The sequence below is a fragment of the Lagenorhynchus albirostris genome, chromosome 3 (genome assembly GCF_949774975.1).
Source record: "Lagenorhynchus albirostris chromosome 3, mLagAlb1.1, whole genome shotgun sequence".
NCBI lineage: Eukaryota > Metazoa > Chordata > Mammalia > Artiodactyla > Delphinidae > Lagenorhynchus > Lagenorhynchus albirostris.
Genome location: NC_083097.1, coordinates 7,580,846 through 7,602,710, shown reverse-complemented (window position 1 = coordinate 7,602,710; position 21,865 = coordinate 7,580,846). Strand labels below are relative to the sequence as shown.

Sequence of the window (21,865 nt, the reverse complement as noted above, 5' to 3'; positions counted from 1 at the left end):
CAGTGGAAATCATATGGCAAGGCTAAATATGTGAAATGAAGCTTGCCATGTTGTGGGTTATGAAGCTGTTGCCCGTTTTGGGCAGTGGTGGGCACCTGGCTCTTCAGGGCAGTACTGGGCCACCTCTCTACATCTCTAAGCTGTCCAATACCATAGCCATAACCTGATGTGATTGCTGCACGTCCGAAACGTGGGTAATCTGAACCCTCATTTCAAAGACTTAGTAGGAAAAAAGAATGCAAAATAGCTCAATCATTTTATATTGATTACGTATTGGAAGATTGTACACTATTTTGGATACATCAGGTTAAATAAAAATTTGTAATTAAATTTAGTTCACCTGCTCTTTTTTTTTTTCTTTTTTAAATGTGGCTGCTAGAAAAATTTTCAATTACTTGCATGGATGGTGCTACAGTTCCGTTGGATGACGCCCGTCTAGACTCAGTCTGTGGGCTCTCGCCTCCAGCCATCAGTGCTCGAAAGTTTTGTGGGGATTCTAGTCATTGTTGCTTCCTCAGGTCCCATGTGCAAGTCGCTCTGTTCCCATGAAATGCGTTAGGAATGTGTCCGGGCAGCTTTCTTTACTACCACACTTTGCTCTAAGAACATTTTTTCATTGAAACCAAAATATATTTTTTTCTGCAGAAAAACATACATTTTTGTTTGTTTGGTTTTGTTCTCTTTTTAAAAATTTATTTATTTATTTATTTATGTTGGCTGTATTAGGTCTTCGTTGCTGTCTGCGGGCTTTCTCTAGTTGCGGCAAGTGCGCTTCTCATTAAGGTGGCTTCTCTCTTTTTTTTGTTTTTAACATCTTTGTTGGAGTATAATTGCTTTACAATAGTGTGTTAGTTTCTGCTTTATAACAAAGTGAATCAGTTATACATATGCATATGTCCCCATATCTCTTCCCTCTTGCGTCTCCTTCCCACCCTCCCTATCCCACCCTTCTAGGTGGTCACAGAGCACGGAGCTGATCTCCCTGTGCTATGCGGCTGCTTCCCACTAGCTATCTATTTCACATTTGGTAGTGTATATATGTCCATGAGGTGACTTCTCTTGTTGCAGAGCACGGGCTCTAGGCGCACGGGCTTCAGTAGTTGTGGCTCGTGGGCGCTAGAGCACAGGCTCAGTAGTTGTGGCACAAGGGCTTAGCTGCTCCGTGGCCTGTGGGATCTTCCTGGACCAGGGCTCGAACCCACGCCCCCTGCATTGGCAGGTGGATTCTTAACCACTGCACCACCAGGGAAGCCCTGGTTTTGTTCTCATTTTACTTACTCTTCCCCTAAGGTGCTTGGTAGCTCATTAGCTATAGGACGTGCACATATTTTGCTGTGGGTTGGAGGTCGTGGAGCAAACTTCAGTGTTTCATGGATCGTTTCTTGTGGTTGGAATTTTGGGGGGGATTTCTTCATGTCCTTTTCAAGTAACCCTCCAGTCTTCTGATAAGTTTTATGTAAATATTTCTTCCCCAGAAATCACTTTTAAAATTGGATTTATTACTGTTTCATGTGACAATGTTCCAGCTTTACCTTAGTATACGATTTTGCTTATGACTTTTGCTTTTTCCTTTGGTCATTTTCCTAACAGCTCAGAATACTGAGGTTGAAATGAATACCTCTCTTATTACGATAATCCAATTTTGCCTCTGTGTTTTCCACCTGCCGTCAGATGTGCCTCTGGTCTTCCATGACTTTATTAGTCACCAGCAAAAATCAGTATTAGGAATTGTTTGGGCCTACAGTCTGATGATTTGTGCCCAGAAGAGTTCTCATATCCCTGGCAAGCACTTCAGTGAAGCCCTTCATTTGTTCAAGGTCTGGTCTGGTGACGGTGCCTTGCATGGCTGTTGTTTTGGGCGATAGTTGTCCCTTTCTCTTATTCCCAGAGATACTGCCTTTTAAGTGTACATACAACTTCGGTTCATCCAGACATGTTTGATCTGGCTCTGCATGCCTCACTCTTTAGATAGACGGTATAAGGGAGCACAGACATCAGTCACCGTGTTTGCCTGTCTTTGCCTGGATTGTGGGAAGGAATGTGGTCCTGGTAACCAGGAGGCCCCGGTGCTTTCTGAAGCAGCTGCTGGCCGTGTTTGTCCTCCACGTGGGCAGCTTCCGATGGATCAGGATGTTGCCTTCCTTCTAACTACCTCCCAACTGGCTATGTTTCATGACTTCCAGAAGATTTCATGGAATAAAAAGAGTATGCAAACAATCTAAATATAACTACCGGGCTTCCCTGGTGGCGCAGTGGTTGAGAGTCTGCCTGCCGATGCAGGGGACACGGGTTCGTGCCCCGGTCCAGGAAGATCCCACATGCCGCGGAGCCGGTGAGCCGGTGAGCCCGTGAGCCATGGCCTCTGAGACTGCGCGTCCGGAGCCTGTGCTCCGCAACGGGAGAGGCCACAACAGTGAGAGGCCCGCGTACCGCAAAAATATAATAATAATAAAATTAAATTAAAAAAAATAAATATAACTACCCTTTCCTAGGTATCACACTGGCTTTTTAATTAATGCTTATTTGGGGTCCATTGTTACTTTCTCTTGTTCATTAGCGTTGACGTGAACCTCCATTTCATGTCTGACTCCCTTACAGGATTTTAAAAGTACAGTTCATAGGAAATATATATCAGATCTTCTACCCTCTGAAACTCAGTTTTCTCATCTGTAAAGTGGGAATACTCATGCATATATTTGTCACATCCTCACCAGCTTGCTGAGATGATTACATGAGATGTGGATATAATAAGGCTGCCAAATTTAACAAATAAAAATATAGGATGCCTACTTTAATTTGAATTTCAGGTAAACCATGAATAATATTGAATTGGATGTACTAATACTAAAAAAATGAATGGTTTATCTATTTAAGTGGGCATGCTTTATTGAATCTGCCCACCCCCTAAAGTATAAGCATGCTTCCTGTTCTGCTGAAATTAGGCAAATATAGGTTCTTCAGCACAATATTTACATTTTCATATACTTACAACTATTCATGTCTTTCAAATGACAACCATACTGTATCAGCTGTCATCGGCCTGAAAATGAAAAATCTTGCAGTAGCTCTCTTTCACGAGTACCTGTGGTTTTCAATTTTAGAGATAAACTACAAATATCTGACCCTCAAATGTATGTCCATAACATAATTAGTATTTCACATTCTCACAAAAGGTGAATGTTATGAGAATTTGGGCCAGGGCGGTGCCAACCCCGTGGTCTTGCTGTCAGCTCCGATTCTGCACTTCCAGAAGCTCACTCTCCTTCTCTCTCCTTGGGGAAGTGATCTGCAATTGACAGGAAGTGCCAATTTTCTCTTTCCTTTCTGATCTCAAAATTTTACAGACTGATCGAGAATGTTTTCTGTATTTCTAGCATTGATCGTTTTCCTTCCACTGACTTTGATTATAGAGTATTGAGTTTCAGGTGTATATGGTTTTATTTTTCTATGGCGAATTTTCAGAGCCGACATTTTCTCAGCTGAAACCAATGAAAATGATTTTCCTCATTCATATTTAGTTTATGACACTTTTAGTTGAAATATTTGGGAATTGGGGAAATACTGTTACTTGTTTCACCTTCACACTGACTGATCTGACTGATATCGTACCTCTCATTAAACGTTGCAATGCAAAGATATTCATCAGGAGTCTTTTTAGCAAATGTACAAGTGATAATGACATTCCCATGACAGCTGCCTTCCTTCCTGCCTTCCTTCCCTCACTCGTTAGTTCAGTCTCTCATCCAGCGCATGTTTATTCATCTCCACAGGCCACAGTGGTGGCCGCTCTGCAGACATCAGAGGACAAAACTGATAGTGTCTGCCCTCGTGGAGCTTAATAACAGCAAGTGTAGAAGCCACAAAACAACTAAATTAGTAGTTAAACTGTGGCAGATATTATAAAGCAAAGACAGCAAAACATAAGAGCACTCTGAGGGACCCCCCCCAAGTCCTGCTGTTCTGTCCTCTCAAAGGAAGTGGATCTTTGTGCCTTGGTCTCTTAGGAGCCAGGCTCTGACTTTCTGCCTCTAAAAGAAAAAACAAACAAACAAACAAAAAAAATGCCTTTGCCACATCCTTGCTCTGTTACCAAACCAAACCTGGGTCCATTTGCCCACATGCAGTCAAGCTGATTTACTGACACCAGCTGGGGCTTGGGCCTCACATGGCCCATGGGTGACTTGGTACCATGTTGACACCTGATGCAGAGGGTCCAAGGCAGGAGAGGGGTGTGGTTGTGCACGTGTCCAGATGCTCACGCCAGAGACAGGAGCGTAGGGTGAGTGTTCTGGGGGCGTCCAGGTGAGGAAGGTGTTCTACACTAAGGTGACAGTGTGTGAACAGTGTGGCCAAGCTGCCGGCTGAGGAAGGGCAGGCGTCGAGGGAACAGAAGGAGGCTCCTGGGGTCCGGATGTGCTGACCCTGCTGCCAACAGAACGGGGAACTTCACGAATCTCCTCACGTGATCGGGTGGCCCAGAGTGAAGAAGACCCAGCAGAGGCATAGATGGTGGACGAGCACCTAAGTCCACGCTGAGTACCCTTCTCTGAAATGCTAAGAAGTCCTCTAGTTTTGTTAGATCCCAGTCAGCTGGAAAGTCAGATACAAGGCATGCAGAAATACACATTGAGAAGTTTTGATCAATGATGGTTAGCTCTTTTAAATCAAATGAGTAAAGATCTTTGAAAATTTGTTTTTTCCCCGCACAACAGCTTAAGAATTCCAAGTGCGTATGAGCATATTGACGTTTGAATTGTTATTGATTGGTTTCTCAGAGTAATAATCCATCAGCAAAATAAATAATAAACAGCCAGCAGTCTCTGTGCACCTGTTGAACAGGATTTAGTTCTCTCACCCATGTTTCCCATGAAAATAGCGTGGTAACTGTCAAAAGATGACAGTTCGCCACCTGGACTCTCGCCTCTTTTGGCCTTCCTCACCTCCACCCCTGCATTGCTCTAAAATGTTCTGTTTTATCCCAAGAGTCTCTCTTTTTAAAATTTTTATTGGAGTATAGTTGATTTACAATGTTGTGTTAGTTTCAGGTGTACAGCAAAGTGAATCAGTTATACATATACATATATCTGCTCTTTTGGTTTTTTTTTTAGATTCTTTTCCCATATAAGCCGTTACAGAGTACTGAGTAGAGTTCCCTGTGCTCTACAGCAGGTTCTTATTAGTTATATATATATATATTTTTTGAGGTACGTGGGCCTCTCACTGTTGTGGCCTCTCCCGTTGCGGAGCACAGGCTCCGGACGCGCAGGCTCAGCAGCCATGGCTCACGGGCCCAGCCACTCCGCGGCATGTGGGATCTTCCCGGACCGGGGCACGAACCCGTGTCCCCTGCATTGGCAGGCAGACTCTCAACCACTGCGCCACCAGGGAAGCCCTAGTTATCTATTTTATATAGAGTGGTGTGTTTATTCCCAAGAGTCTCTACTTAAGACTCATCAGAGCCTCGCAGCTCACCGGATGGGGGCAGGCCCTGGCTCCTAACTTCTGTCTCGGACCGCGTCCTATTGTCGGGATGTCCCAAAGGGCAGCAAAGGCTCCGTGCCTGTCACTGGTCCACAGGAGGCTGGCACTTCCATCTGCCGGGGGAGACCTCCTCTCGGGGTATTGGGGCTGAGACACTACGCTGAGGTCACCTTCCCTGAAGCTGCCACCTGTTCCCATCCCTGCCATGGTGCCGGGCTCATCTTTGATGCTTTGCCCCTTCCCATCCCTGCCATGGTGCCGGGCTCATCTTTGATGCTTTGCCCCATGCAAGCAGGAAGACCCAAACATCACTGGGTTGGATTTCCCGCCAGCTGGAAATTGTGGTCTCCAGGTCAAAATTAGATTGACTTACACAGTAAATACATACAAATTGTTTTGCACACTTTAAGTGTGAGCATTTGTTAAAATGCTGCCTTGCTGCGTAGACTTCCCCTGCCTCTCTCTCTCCCCCCTCCCTCTCCCCGTCTCTCCCTCTCTCTCTGTTCCCGCCCACTCCCTTGCTGTGTGTTCACAAACACACACTCTTCCCTTAAAGATGACCCAGCAATCCCACTACTGGGCATATACCCTGAGAAAACCATAATTCAAAAAGAGTCATGTACCACAATGTTCACTGCAGCTCTATTTACAATAGCCAGGACATGGAAGCAACCTAAGTGTCCATCGACAGATGAATGGATAAAGAAGATGTGGCACATACATACAATGGAATATTACTCAGCCATAAAAAGAAACGAAATTGAGTTATTTGTAGTGAGGTGGATGGACCTAGAGTCTGTCATACAGAGTGAAGTAAGTCAGAAAGAGAAAAACAAATACCGTATGCTAACACATATATATGGAATCTAAGAAAAAAAAAGGTCATGAACAACCTGGGGCAAGACAGGAATAAAGACACAGACCTACTAGAGAATGAACTTGAGGATATGGGGAGGGGGAAGGGTAAGCTGTGACAAAGTCAGAGAGTGGCATGGACATATATACACTACCAAATGTAAAATACATAGCTGGTGGGAAGCAGCTGTATAGCACAGGGAGATCAGCTCGGTGCTTTGTGACCACCTAGAGGGGTGGGATAGGGAGGGTGGGAGGGAGACGCAAGAGGGAAGAGATATGGGAACATATGTAAATGTATAACTGATTCACTTTGTTATAAAGCAGAAACTAACACACCATTGTAAAGCAATTATACTCCAATAAAGATGTTAAAAAAAAGAGACAGGTACTATATTTTTAATCTTCCCAGTATACATAGTTATCCTGTTTGTGCTTGAACTTTCTCAAAAGTGACATGTTTAACCAGCTAACCTAAAATAAAATTAAGCAGTGGTTTACTGATACTGCATACATTAATATATGCATAATTTTATACACTGTCACATGCATAGTGCTTATAGCAGTCAGTTCATAATCAATAAATGTTCACTGGAGATGTTTCGGATATACGTTTCTTAATGAACTTAGGATAATATATATCCACCTAGGTATTTTCTCTCTAAATGTAAACATCCTTCGTCTCTAAGGACTCTCCTAGGAATGAAAAACTGTAAAGGTATTTAATGTCCAAATCTTTTGTGAGATTAGCAGATTGATCGGAAGCCTTGAAGCCAGAGGTTCTTGATTTTATTTCCTTTTTTAGATGACTTGATAGCCTCATTATCTGTGTTTACAGAATAAGAATTACAACGTTTTGAAACTCAGATCCCCATGGGTTTTATGAAGTCGGTGCCTTCAGGATTATTTGAGGAACTTGTGGACGGCTTTCAGAAGTGCTTCTAGAGGGTTGGGTCTCGTTCCCTGGACTTGCACACTGGCCTTGGGGGCCTCAACACAGCGCGCCAAGGACAACAGCACGTTTCAAGTCTGGGTCCCAACCCTGGGGGTTGGCTGCACCATGCCACTCCCTGGTGGAGAGGACCCTTCTCTGTGCCCATCACAGCCACTCTGGAGAGTCTTTGTGGTTCCAGGGACTCTAGGACACTTGTCCTCGGACAGTGCTCATAGCCAAAATAAATAATGAGCATAAGGACGTGGTGAGCAGAAAAGCTCGAGTGGGGAGGGGACCGAGTCAGAACTGGATGTTCATTAGTACAGGAGAGAAGAAGCCGTGGAGCTGAGACCCAGAAGAGCATCCCACAGAACAAGCTTGGGGGAGAAAGAGAGGAAGGAGGGGATCCAGACAGAAAGACAGAGAAGGATGTACTTCCAGGGCAGGAGGGAAGCAGGTGGTCCTCTGCTCCCTGCATATCTGCAGCTGTCCATCATGTGGGGTCTTCTGTGCTGGGGCAGCAGGGTCAGCTCCTCTGTCTCTCACTGAGAATCCAGGGATTCCTCTCACCTGATGTTCTCCAGGGGATGGTGCAAAGCTGGCTGCGTTGAGCCTCAGTGAGCTTACTGTGCTCTGGGTCTCTAGACTTGCATCGGGACCAGGCAGCTCGTAGCCGAGTGGTTCTCGTCCTTGGCTGTATGTCCGCGCTGCTGAGAGCTGGGAAAATACTGGCGCCTGGTCCCACACATACAGCGGGGCTAACTGAACAGGTCCAGGGTAGGGCCCTGGCATCAGCAGATGACCCTACGTGCAGCCAGGCTGGAGAACCCCGGTGGCTCAGCTGGCGAGTGGCTGGTGCGACCCGTTGACCTCACTTTCTTCTTTCCCTGTCGCCTCCGCAGATTACGGCACCATTAAAAAAGTGCGGGCGCCCCTGACTCAGACCTCGGGCAGCTGTTTGCTGGAAGAGATGGAGCTCTTCCCCGAGAGGCGGCCGGAGCCTATCAGAAGCCTGCAGATCCTCCACAGCCAGAGCGTCCTGTTCGTGGGTCTGCGGGAGCACGTGGCCAAGATCCCACTGAAGAGGTGCCAGTTCCACCACACGCGCAGGTAGGGCAGCCCCAGGGGACCGTCCGGCGTGCTGGCGCCCCTTGTCGAGGCGCCACCAAGAGAGAGGGCACAGGAGCCCCGAGGGCTTTCAGATTTCCCGTGGTCGAATGGGATGAGGACCTCAGCATCCTTGTGAATCCTGCATCCCAGGACGCAGAGAGCTCTGATGCGAACGAGGCTGTGGTGATGACAGTAACACATCAGTATCTGTGGGGGAGCAGCCACTGTGTAACATCTGTAAGCAGATGTCAGGATTAAAATACATTTTTCGGTGCGTCATAACATTCAGTGATGATGCCCATATTTGGTGTTCCTGAATTAATCTGCTACGCACACATATTTTTTTTTTAACCGGGCCACTAAAGTATTTTAAACCTCACTTTCTCATCTAACACATGTGAACTGCTGTAGAATCAAATGGGAAAATATATGTAATGTAAAATGCAAATGGGCAAAATGGGTATTCTTATGTAGAAGGAAGGTTTTTATGTTTAATAAAAATCGTTACAATATTCCTTTCTAGATGATTTTAGACAACGAGGTATATAATGTGATGCCTCCTTTGGTATCAGAGTGTCGAGAAATAAATAACCTTAGGGACCGCCCAACTAATAATGATGCTGTTGTGATTAATAATAACAAATAGTGACATTGATTAACAACTTATCTTTTATATAACACCTTTTCCCTAAATTTAACTGATGGCTGCTTGAAATGTGTTCTGATTTGTGTTTCTTGCAGGACTAGCCTAGGGCAGGAATTATTCTAGCGCAGTTGTTGATGGTTCAGTGGGCGACAGGGAGGGTTGGGGTCTCTTTAACAGGAGTGTCACAAGTTAAATGAAGCTGGAAGGGCACCAGTCCTCCAGCTGCAGCCCAGCATGCTCTGGGGGGACATGACAGGGGATAACAGGCAGGAAAACAGGCCTGTGCCATACACAGGTATTTCTGGTGCTGAAATGAGAGTTTCTGGTTTTCAAAGCACGAGGCAATTCACCTTTATCCTGGTGCTCTGCTAGCTCAGCAACTTGTAGGTGCAACTTAGGCAACTAGGTCCTGCATCAGGTCAGGGAGGCCAGGCATCGTCTGCGCACTCCTGTCTCCTAGGCAGCTGCACTTGAAGTTCAACCATGAATCCACAGGCATCAACCACCACCAGGCCCAGCCGCCCAGGAGGAGTTGACAGTTCCCCCTTTTTCTTTCAAGGAGAATAAGCCCCTTGCCTGTCTTTATCAGGCTCCTGGGAGGACAAGATTTTACAGTTATATCTAGAGCTGAATCTCCCTGCTGTTTGCTTGTCCACTCGCTCAGAGAAAAGCAGTGAGAGATGATAACTTTATTGTAAACTGGTAGACTGTGGTCCTCTGTGTGCTCACACCCAGAGTGGGTTAGTTTGTGTTTGACCCTTAAATATTCCATTAGAGAAAAGAAAATCTAAACATTTCAACCCAAGAGTTTCTCAGGATTTCTCCCCATGTTTCTCTGCTATCTTCCTCTTATAGAAAGATAGGAAGACCTCTCTAACACTCATTGCAGAAAAAAATCCATTTTTAAGGAACTGGTGTCTACATGACCAGATCTCTTTTTTATAAATTATGGAGAAAGATAGTGTGTTGTTTTTTGTTTTTTTTTTCTGGACAAAAGCAATTTTAACTTTCAAGAAATACGCCTAAAGAAATACACGGCATAGGGACAGGATAACAATTGAGTAACAATAAGTACTCATTTCTTTGTTAAATATATTTTTCATAGTACAATGTAAGTAATTTTGTTATCAGAAAATCATTTTTATAAATGAATTTTGAAGTGTTTAGAAGAGAAATTGAGCTTAACTAAATTACCTGTCTCCTTCAAAATCATATTCACGTTGTTCATTTTTTTGAATATCTGTTTTTCAGAGGCAATGCAGTTTGATATCAATTAAAATGCTTATAAATGATAACAGTTGATACAATTTCCCAGGATTCTTTTACACGTCTGGCACTGTGCTAGATCTTATCCCCACTTTCCTTCATCATTACACCCTGACAGTAAAGTCAAGTAGCATCTCTATTTTGCAGAGGAGGAAATGGTGTCTGGGACTTCTGCCATCCTGTCCAAAGTCACATAGCTCATGTGATGTGAAACCCAGGTTCAGAGCCGGACTCTCTGACCCCAAGGCCCAGATTTTATCTTTGGTTCATTGTGTTGCCCCTGGTACAATGAGGACATCATGCTCAGTAGTCAGATTTCAGCAGGGACGAGCCTTTTTTTTTTTTTTTTCGATACGCGAGCCTCTCACTGTTGTGGCCTCTCCCATTGTGGAGCAACAGGCTCCGGACGCGCAGGCTCAGCGGCCATGGCTCACGGGCCCAGCCACTCCGCGGCATGTGCAATCTTCCCGGAACGGGGCACGAACCCGTGTCCCCTGCATTGGCAGGCGGACTCTCAACCACTGCGCCACCAGGGAAGCCAGGGATGAGCCATTCGATGGCATTTTTCACGGTGTTCTTGCGAGCCAGAGCTAGTTAGTACCAGGACAGGCTGAACTCAGGTGTACGGACAAGTACTCCCGGCTTCTTCCCATTAGTGCCTGCCTTATCATGCCTGCCACCAGGCTGGGTTAAGGAGACCAAAAAGAGGTTTTGTACCCCTGGGTTACTGTAAAAGGAGTCTCCATTCTCTAGCTGTTCTAGAGGTGACCCTGGACCCAGGAGGGGCTGCAAACAGTGCACGCCTGTGCCATCCACACTGTGCACACATTGAAACTCGGAGCCAACGGCGCAGTGTTTTTAACTTCCCTTAGCTGTTTTCCTCGGAAAGCTGTTTGGAAAGAACAATATTTTAAACATATATTTCAGATGAGTTTGACCTCAAAAACTAAGCAGAAAGATTTTGTTTTGATTTTAACCTTTTTTTTTGCACCATCCATTTAAGAACTAGCCTGGAAAAACTATGCAAATCATAAAGCGGCTCATGAGGTTGGATGGTGACTTCTGGGGACGTAGAGTGGGAGAGAAATTTTACCTTTCCTGTGTATCCTTGGGACTCTAAGACTTACTTACCACACACATGTGTTAGTTTCATGAAATGAATGAATATTTGCTGAATTCTGAAGAAGATGGGAATCTGGAAAGGGCTGCGTGTGGGTACAGCATGTGAAATGGAAGGTAGGTAAGCTGACACCACCCTCACCTGAGGCCGGTGCCCAGCCAGGGGCTCCCAATAGCAGCGTGGAAGTGGTAAAAGGTCTTCATAGGGATGCACGAGGTGAAGCAGGCAAGAATAGCCACTAACTTAATTCCTACTGATGTAAGTACCAATATAAAGTCATAACTTGCCACTTGGAGGAAAACAGACTGGCCAAGAGCTGATGGAGGTCTTATCTCCCTGCTTCAAGAAGAAAAGAATGACCACAGGACTTGAGCTGCAATAGTCACGCCCAGAAATCAAGCTGTTATCCCCCACACCACCACCCCCAAGGAAATAGTGTAACCTTCAGTTAGTCTGGCTGATTGAAGCTCCTCAGGCCTAAGGAAAGGAAAGCTTGGGGAAGTGGTGATGGAAAGGCTTTTGATTTAGACTTTAAAACCATTTTAAGGATTGTGCATTAATTAGATCAGTGGGTTGGCAAACTTTCTCTGTAAAGAACCAGACAGAAGATGTTTAGGCTTCCCAGGCTATAGGGTCTCTCTTGCAGCTGCTCAACTCTGTCCTTGTAGCATGGAAGCAGCCACAGACCATAGTGAGTGGGTGTGGCTGTGTGTCAGCAAAAGGCACACAGGTTCATCCGGCAAAGGAAGGATTCACTTTTAGATTCAGTCAGTTTATTACTTATGTAGACAACAAAAGTAAGAGCAGAAAAGGTGTCAGTTACCCAGGTCCCTTATCCCACAGATGACACCAAAACAGAAGAGGCCAGATGACAATGTGCGGGAGAACTCGGGCCCCACGCTGCTGAGGAGCTGATTCTGTGCTGCGGTTTTATAGCCTGCAGCTGCATCCCAGTAGAGGCGAGAGTAGGGGGCAAAAAGCCTTATACCTCATTAGAACCCAGGAGGCGATGAGAAACCATCTCCTGACAGCCTCCCTGGAGCACAGGGAGGTTGGAGGAAAACAGCTTTGTAGCAGGCGCTCATAATCCTCCCATGCGCGTGATCGGGCGGGTCCCAGGGCGCTCTGCCAAAGCTTAGCTTAGCTGTAGTTAAGCTTTGCCCTATGTGGAGACATGAAAAGCCACCAGGGCACCAGGGCCAAGCATTCGCCTACCCTGTGTTTCAGTAAAACTTTAGGGAGCAGGCTGGATTAGGGCCATGCACTGTCATTTGCTGATTCCTGAATTAGATTATTATCATGTACGCCTTTTGAATGAATGAATGTGCCTTACATCATTACATACACTAATCTTTAAAATTAGGTGTTAAATTACATAAATTAAGTGTTAAATTACATAATTTCACTCTAAACCCTAGTAAATTAACAACAGAGCGTTTTCTACTCTTCAGACATTCATATATTCCTTAGTTTTTGTTTGACACCCACCACAATTCTGAGGTAAGATAAACCTATCAGCTTGTAGTGTTAACATTTTATAGATGAGGGATCAATCGGAATCAGAGAGAGAATGTCCAAAGAATCATCAGTCAGAGAACAGAAATTAGAATTCTTCCTTCAGCCTTTGGGAATGTGAGCTCCTGAAGGCTGGGCATTGTCTTTCCAGGTTCCGTACAGCCTTCAGCATGTGTCCGGCCTGAGACAGGCTCAGTAAATACTTATCAAATTAACAAATGGACACTCTGCCTCTCCCCTTTCTGTTATTTTTCTTTATAACCTAAAAAGAAAACCTCAATTCTTGTGTAACAGTAAAGCTCCCTTTACAGAAAAGTGCAGTGATATAAAACATTAGCCAAAGGATTGAAAACCCTTCGTCCTTCGGTGTTTATTTTATTTTTGCTTTGCTGTAAAAGCTATTTGGAGAGAGAAGGAAAGCTGGGAACTGGAAGATGCATAGCCTGTATATAACATGAGACATGGCTTCTAAATTTTGCTTTATAAAACTGCAGGGAGAGAGGAAACCATTAAGAAAAATACGTTGGCTCCATTTGTGAATGGGTGTCTAGTCATTCTTAGTTCAGTTAGCCTGTAATAAAAAAATTAACACCTCATTAAGAAAACTAGTGTGGAAATGAGATTACAGCAGGATACTTATTGCTTGAAAGAGCTACAGTTTAAAAGGTGGAGTTAATAGGTTGTCACCTTTATTAATTACATATTCTCTAAAGACAGCATCTGCCTGATGGGAGAAACACGATGTATAGAGAGCAATTGCGGGATTCCCACAAGGTGCCCCAGCAAGACAGCCCTAGCCATTCAGTTATGAATCATATAAACATCAGAAGGACATTTTGAAATGTACCCATTTTACAAAGTAAATATGCTCCCTTCAAAATAAACTTAATATTTCCCTAATCTCAACATCTTGAGTTTTTGTTTGTTTTGGCTTTGGTGTAGCCTCTAATGACTGTGGATTTTCCTTAGTTAATTCACTTATAGTATATTTATTGAATCTTATGTGTACCAAGCACCAAGCCAGGCTCTGAGTGTATGATGATAGATGAGACATCACTGACCCTGTCTTCGCGGGGCTCAGAATCTAATGAGAAATTCTGACATAAATAAAATCTCCCAAATATCTCTTGTGGATTCAAGCCAAAGGGCCTTGGAGTTACCTTAGACTTTATCCCCAAATCGATTTATCATTAAAGTCTGACCCTGGACTCCACTAGGACCTAATCTCCAAGCCTGCCATCGCTGTACAATTATTTTTTTAAGCTATATCTGAATCACAACCAGTGCTCCAATGTTAAATTTCCAATAGTAAGGGAATTAATTACCAAGTTATGATATACTGACTTGGTGGAGTATTCACTCAGTGGGTTATTCTGAAGGCATTAAATGATGACAGTGAAGACATCTGTATGATATGATATTACCTGAAAAAAGCAAGACACGTTATTTGTTTGCCATCATTAATACTGTTTAAAACATAGAAGGAAAAGACCGAAAGTATACATGCCAACATGCTGTTCACAACTCCAAAATACATGCCAACATGCTAATTAAAACTGTGAAATACATGCCAACGTGCTAATCATAGCTGTGAGACACATGCCAACTTGCTTGCTAAATGCATGCCAACGTGCTAATTACAACCATGAAATGCATGCCAACGTGCTAATTACAACCGTGAAATACATGCTAATTGCAACATTGTAAGAGGGGGTCCGAGGTGGGCTTGGGCTGGAACACAGCGTCTTCCAGAAACTCATTAGTTACACCCCCAAGTCCTGGGCGGGGTGGAAAAGGAACAGTCAAAATGTGACACGTAGAATATGAACGTGCATGAACTAGACTAGTAAATTAAGAAATGTAAGTCATACTACTGTTCTGTAATAATCAGGGAAAAATGTAGGTTATGTGTGGTGTGACACACAATTTGGGAGGGATTCTCTATTCTAAAAGGAATTCTCTATTCTAAGGAAAAGAATATCAAATTATAAATACAAACATGACGGAGGCCAATCACAGAATCTTTTTTTTTTCATCTATCAAACATTCTTTGAACAGTTCCAGGCAAGCTTTATTCTGAATGCAGGGAATACAGAGAGAAATCAGATATGGCCGTGGCTTTTTATTTTAATTTTTATTGGAGTATAGTTGATTTACATTGTTGTGCTAGTTTCAGGTGCACAGCAAAGTAAATCAGTTATACATATACATATATCCACTCTTTTTAAGATTCTTGTCCCATATAGGTCATTACAGAGTACTGAGTAGAGTTCCCTGTGCTATAAGTAGGCCCTTATTAGTTATCTATTTCATTTATAGTAGTGTGTATGTGTCAATCCCAATCTCCCAGTTTATCCCTCCCCCTTCCCCCTTGGTAACCATAAGTTTGTTTTCTACATCTGTGACTCTATTTCTGTTTTGTAAATAAGTTCATTTGTACCATTTTTTTAAGATTCCACATATAAGCAATGTCACACGATACTTGTCTTTTCTGTGTCTGACTTACTTCACTCAATATAACAGTCTCTAGTTCCATCCATGTCACCTACAATCACAGAATCCTAAAGGGTCTCATGAAGTAAGGAAGTTCAAGCTTCCTTAGCTTCATGGTAAATCCACCTTTGACAATGATATAAACGTACATATGATCCAGGTGGACAATAAAAGCAAAGAAAATATTTGAGTGCCATCTTGTAGATATGCTATAGCCACCCAACAGTTTCAGGTTCCATTTCTTGTTCAGTTTCCTAAAAGAGCATGTTTCTGTCTTCTAAATGGCAATCCAGATAGTCACTTGGATAAAGTTTTAAAATCAGTACAGTTACCAACCTTTTGTACCTCAGTTGTGTTTGAGAGGCACAACTGAAGGGCTCACGCTGCGAGGTTTCATTATTTAATGTCTACTCTACAGATCTCCTGCTTTTGAGCTCCCAGATTTAACGCTATGTAAAGAACTCCATGGGGAGGCTTGGGCTGCAGCAGTTTTTCTCAGCTCCAGATCCTTGCATCTGAGCGATTCTGAGCAGAAACACCTTGGCTTTTATACCCTGAGCTCCTCCTAAGGTTGTATTTGCAGCCTGGTCCAGTGAATTAACGATTCTTAAGGAAATCGTCATCCCTATGTGTCTGCAAAACAGCTCGCATACGGAAAGATCATGAGCTTTGGATGCAGGTGGATCCTGGATAAGCCTTTGGCTTGGTGTGTGATTATGAGGAGGTTACTCAGTGGGTTACTAGAGCAAAAGACAGAGACCATCTAATGGGTCTGGCAAATAAGAAGAATCCAATATGAGATGGTTCCTCTCCTATGCCGCGTGGGCATTATATTCAGTTCATGTACGTCCTGCTGAGCCGGTGCTGCTCTCGTACACATGATTTGCTTTCATTGTCCAGATATACTTCACGTTGCCTCTGGACCTAACAGAGGGCAAACTAATCTGTTGTGAATTCGTTCTTCCACCTTTAAACAACTTCACATTTTCTGAGATGTACAGGGCCCGTCAGGCCAGATTCCGCTCCTTGCATTAAGTTATTTACCTCGCTCTGGTCTGTTTGGGCAAATGGATTTTCTGGCGGTTGTGAGACTCTACCTCGAGCACGTTCTGTGTGTAGGTGAGTGATGTCAGCATGGCCCCAGCCAACGGGCAGGGGCGTCTGTCGGTGGGTATTCAGTAATCCCCCATCTCAAGTGAGCAGGTACATATGCATACAAGCGGGGCTGATGGAGGCTGGACAGGACCGGGTGTGAGGAGAGCCAAGTGCTTACCTTTGCCCATCCCAGTGGTTGGGGAGGGCAACAGAGAATCCAGATGCAAGGTGGGTACCACACGTGCCTCAACTGTTCTGCTGAGAGGGGCGGATGTCCTTCCTGGGGTGGGCTGTGCTCCACAGGAGGACGCCTCGGCCCAAGCCTCACCCACTCAGTCGCAGGCAAACTGCTAAGTCGAGTGAATTATAAGAAGCCAAAATAATAATAATAATAAAAATTTCTCTGGACGTATTGTCCTCTAGGGTTTTGTGTAAAACTTACGACGGATAACTTGACACTTCGTACAGTCTTCAGGTGTGACTGCTGACCCTTCTACCTCTTCCGTGTCTTCTGATTCTGCCTACTAAACCCTCACGTACAGAAGGGTTTCTCTTGAAGAAACATGAGATGGACAAGAAATAATTGTGTCTTCATTTTTATCCTTGACTGGCTGGAGAGGAGGGTAGACTGAGAGAGTGGACTTGGAGAAACCTACGATTACCTCTAGTTTACAGACAACAGAAGATCAAATACCAGAGTGTAGGCTTTTCCTTGAATGAAGGGGCCAGTGGATGCTTTCCCTCCCGGGCACAGGGACACAGCATTTTCCAAGTCACTTCTGGAAATTACTTCAACATCCCTGAGCTGTGAAGGGCTCATGTTTAGTCTCTGTGCCCCTTTTGTTCCTGAGTACAAGGCTAGACAGGCTGCCTTCCCTGGAGAGCTTCCCTCAGGCTGCAGAATTGGCCTTTCCAGAAAAATTTTGTGTTTGTTCTAGAGAAAAGTCCCCAGTGACTAAGGCCCACCCAGAGGCCAAAGTAAACAGCTCAGTAATCTGGGCAGGAAAATTAGGTGAAATGGGACTGTCCACATCAGAAACCAAAGCTGACTGCAAGTGCTAGATTTCCAGAAAGCATTTTTGTTTTGCTTACTTCAAATACCCTCTACTTTTTTCACTGTTTTCTTAAACTATCAATTTTCCCATAATGTCTCACTGTAAAATTTTTATATCTACCTAATAAGATTTTTTTTTTTCTTTTGGCTACATTGGGTCTTCCTTGCTGTGTGTGGGCTTTCTCTAGTTGCAGCGAGCGGGGGCTACTCTTCATTGCGGAGCTCAGGCTCGAGGCATGCAGGCTCATTAGTTGTGGCACACGGGCTCAGTAGTTGTGGCTCGCGGGCTTAGTTTCTCCACGGCATGTGGGATCTTCCCAGATCAGGGCTCGAACCCATGTCCCCTCCATTGGCAGGCGGATTCTTAACCAGTGCGCCACCAGGGAAGTCCCTAAGATTTTAACTAAAAACCGTTTGCTTAATATTACTGGCAGTACAAATGAATTATTTAAATTTGATATTATTTAAATTTGGTATTTGTTTTAAGAGCACTAAGAAACTAATATGAGCAACTCAATAAAAAGTTTAGAAGATAAAGTTGAAGAAGTTTCTCAGAGAGTACAACAAACATAAGTTGATTCTAGAATGCATGAGACTGCTCCTACAGCTTGGGGCTAGAAATAGAGGCACAGTGACGTCACAGCCATGCAGTAAACGTGTATTGAGCACCTACTTCCTACAGTGCACTGCAGTCAGTGATAATTCATACTATAGTCAATATAGAATCACCATCATCTAAGGTTCATTCATAAATAATTCACTTTAACATGTTGGAAAGGATGCATGAAGAACTATAGTTTTTTAAAAAATTATTATTATAATAATCCCTTTTAAAAATTAATTAATAAAAAAAGCAAATTGAAATGTGAAAAAAAATCCTCATTTAATTTAATCAGTGTAATTTAATGATAAGCCAATAGCGAACAGTTTTTAATATATTAAATGTTAGTGACTAACTGAGTGTAAACATATATTTTTACTGGTAATTGTGTCTTTGCTTACTTGGCATGTGTCCTAACTTTTAAAAATGCTATTGCAATTGTACTTGTCTCTCAGTTCTTCTTGGGAATTATAAATTCTTCTTCTAGTAGATTTCACTATCTGACACATCCTACTCACCACAGCCAAATTGCCCTTGCTTAAGCAAAACCCCCATATTTTAATCACATCAGTACACTTCTCTGGAATCTTGAGGAAACTTCGACCCAGCCAAGCTGCTCAGCTCACAGGATCATGCCATGTGCACAGGACTCCTTGTTGTCTCTCCTGGAACCACTGTCACCAGGGATGTGTTTCTTATTCAGCCAAACCCCAGCTGCATTCAAAGGCCAGCCTAAATAGCACCTCTTCCTGAAACTCTTCTGGGCCACAGCTCTCTCCTCTGATTCCTATAGCACCGGTTGTCAGGGCTTCTCAATAGTCATTCCTCACTATGACATTGTCAAGCAATGGTCATGAACGTCGTCTTCCCCCCTCACTAGACTGCAAGTTCATTCGTGATCCTTGTGTCTTCAACACATGGTACTGTGCTTGCACATGCAAGTAGCAAAAGAAATCATTGTGAATGGATCCAAACATGTAGCTGAAATACTTTGCACCGTTTAATGGAACACGCTGTGGTGTCTCACATCACCTTATTAAATAAAGATTCCGTGGCATTCACAGATTTAGTATTTTTGGTATAGAATGTTTTCAAACACTCCCAGAAATTGACAGCATATATTAATTTGTAATTATGTTTATAGATTAAGTAGAATAAGTATATGCAGCCCATCTCCAAAAAACTTTGTTTTTTTCTACCACATGATGTAAGTTAATCCTCAGAACAGCCCAGTGAGGTATTATCCTAGTTTTGCAGAAGAGGAAACTGAAAAAAAAATATGCTCCGGTTGGATTTACTAACTGAGGGACTTGTGGATGTCTTAGAATGTATTCCTCAGGAAGATTACTGTCCAATTGGAATTTTCCAGTCTTATTTTCAGTGAGGTAATGTTTTTAATGCAACTCAAAGTAAAAGCAGAACCTGAAGTATATGGTGACATAGCCGTTAAGAATAAGGCAACTGAGATTGTCTTAGGTATTAAGACACTATTATTCACAAATAGATAAATTGTTCTCTCTCAGTGTCATCACCATGATAATACAAATAAAAATACTGACGTTTGACATGTGATTTTTGTGCAGAATTTGGGAAGCACTTTAAAGGTGCAGCACTTACAAGGGAACCTAAATGCTTAGGGAGGGAGGCTTGAGGACTCAGCAGATTCTACACCCCAAACTTCCGCCAAAGCGCCACCTCCATTTATTAGGCGTTTCTTCAAACTCTCAAGTTTACTCCCTCCTACATTGTACGCTCTCCCTATGCTGGTTTTCCTGCCGAAACGCTCTGTTTTTGCTGAAAAGTATCACGTCAGTCACTCTGTTCCTCTCATTGGTCCCAGCTTAAATGGCTCTCCCCATATGTCTCCTCCTCCCCCTTTTGTTTTTTCCTTTGCAACTGGCTGCTGGTATTTATCTGGGCAGTTGTTTAATGTTTATTTCCTTCACTAAGAGGTGAGTTCTTTGGGTACAACTGACTGTGTCAGTTTTGTTTTCCGGTACACCCAGGAAACACTCTCAAAATCAGTTCAAGACAGGTGCTAAGTGTGTGCTGAATAAATGAATGATGGAAATACTTTTGAAATCCCATGTTTAATGAATACGTGTTGTTGATAAGGCAAGCGTTCTTAATATCAGAAATAAACTGACATAATGGCAGTTAGTGTGGCAGAAACAAGCCAGATGAAGTCATAGATACTTAGATAATCTAATATGCAAGGGGATCATATTCAGTAATTAGCTCCAGCTTTGCAGAAATACAGTGGAAGATTTTAATGAATATACCCATTTATTTCTATTACTCAACAAATAGCGTAACCGCAAACTTTAAAAAGTAAAGGAAGAGGGCTTCCCTGGTGGCGCAGTGGTTGAGAGTCCGCCTGCCGATGCAGGGGACGCAGGTTCGTTCCGCGGTTCGGGAAGATCCCACATGCCACGGAGCAGCTGGGCCCGTGAGCCATGGCCGCTGAGCCTGCGCGTCCAGAGCCTGTGCTCCGCAACGGGAGAGGCCACAGCAGTGAGAGGCCCACGTACCACAAAAACCAAAAAAAGTAAAGGAAGAGTTTCTATAAACTGTAATGTCATTAGATTAATTTCCTGTAAGAAAGAAAATAGTTTATCCTTCTAGAATTAAGGCCTACATCTAAATATGCTTTTGCTCTAAAATACGCTTTCAATAAATGTGTTCTCAAATTAAACCTCAGATTCTGACCAACTTGTTTTCTGAATTCAGATACTTTCAGATACCAGGGCAGTATATCACGTGAGAATAATCTAAGGTTCTTAACAAAAGAAGAAAAAAATTATTAAAAATATTCATCACACAAAGAAAAACATTTTCAAAGTGGAATAAAGAAAAGCCACTTTCGTGATGGCTCCGTTCATAGGAATTCTGTGATTTTCCACATGATCTCCTTAAGGGACGCAACTTCCAAAAATAGTAAGTTATGATGACTGGTTTTTCTTAAGGTATAATTTAGAATAAAGGTAGAGTTCGTCAGAATGTTCCCCATGGTATGAAACATTTTAAGTGAGGAAAACATATTTAATATAAACGGTATTTTTAATGAATGGGCACTTGTGATTGTAGAGAAGTTTTAGTATTTTAAGTGTAATCTTAAGAATCTACAGAACCATCTGCAGTATCGGAAGAAAGAGACGTTATTACAAACAGCTTTTCATTGAAAACAGCTTAAAATATTCCATGTAACCCTGTGGCATTGCTTCAGTTCTACAGACAGCTTTGCAAGGGGGAAGCCGCAACGTTAGGGGCTTGGTGGAATTTCCTCGTTTTTGGAAGTTTAAGTTTGTCTCATGGTCATACTGCTTGAATAAGAAACATGAAACGGAATTCAGGCTTCTTGAATAATTCCCGAAGTGTAGCCTTGCCCTTTTTGCCCCCTGACGGGAAAATGGGATCAAACACGGAGAGGATTCCGATGTGTGATGCACACCGTGGAATCCAGCAGTGACGCTAGTTCAGTACGACTGGGACTCTGGTCCTGCCTACGCCAGTCAATGCCCTGGAATCGGAAAAGATGAAATTTAAGAACAACCAACGGCAAGAGCACAGCCAGGCTTTCCCAGATAAGGCACCGCTCAGGCTGTAGGCGATCGAATAACTTTCGAGCTTTGCTTCTGGATCTTTCCTGTAAAAGGCTCTCCTCAGCCCCTGTGGGCGGAGCCTCCTAACCAGGG

The 21,865-nt window shown here is 43.4% G+C and overlaps 1 protein-coding gene across 5 annotated transcripts in view; it reads left to right on the top strand.

Annotated features, from left to right (window-relative positions):
• The window catches only part of SEMA5A (semaphorin 5A), a 484,691-nt gene that overhangs the window by 371,105 nt on the left and 91,721 nt on the right, over positions 1-21,865 (top strand). For all 5 annotated transcript variants that reach the window (XM_060146861.1, XM_060146858.1, XM_060146860.1 and 2 more), the window contains exon 12: positions 8,173-8,380. In XM_060146861.1, coding sequence (XP_060002844.1) covers positions 8,173-8,380 — 208 coding nt within the window. The remainder of the gene's footprint in view (positions 1-8,172; positions 8,381-21,865) is intronic.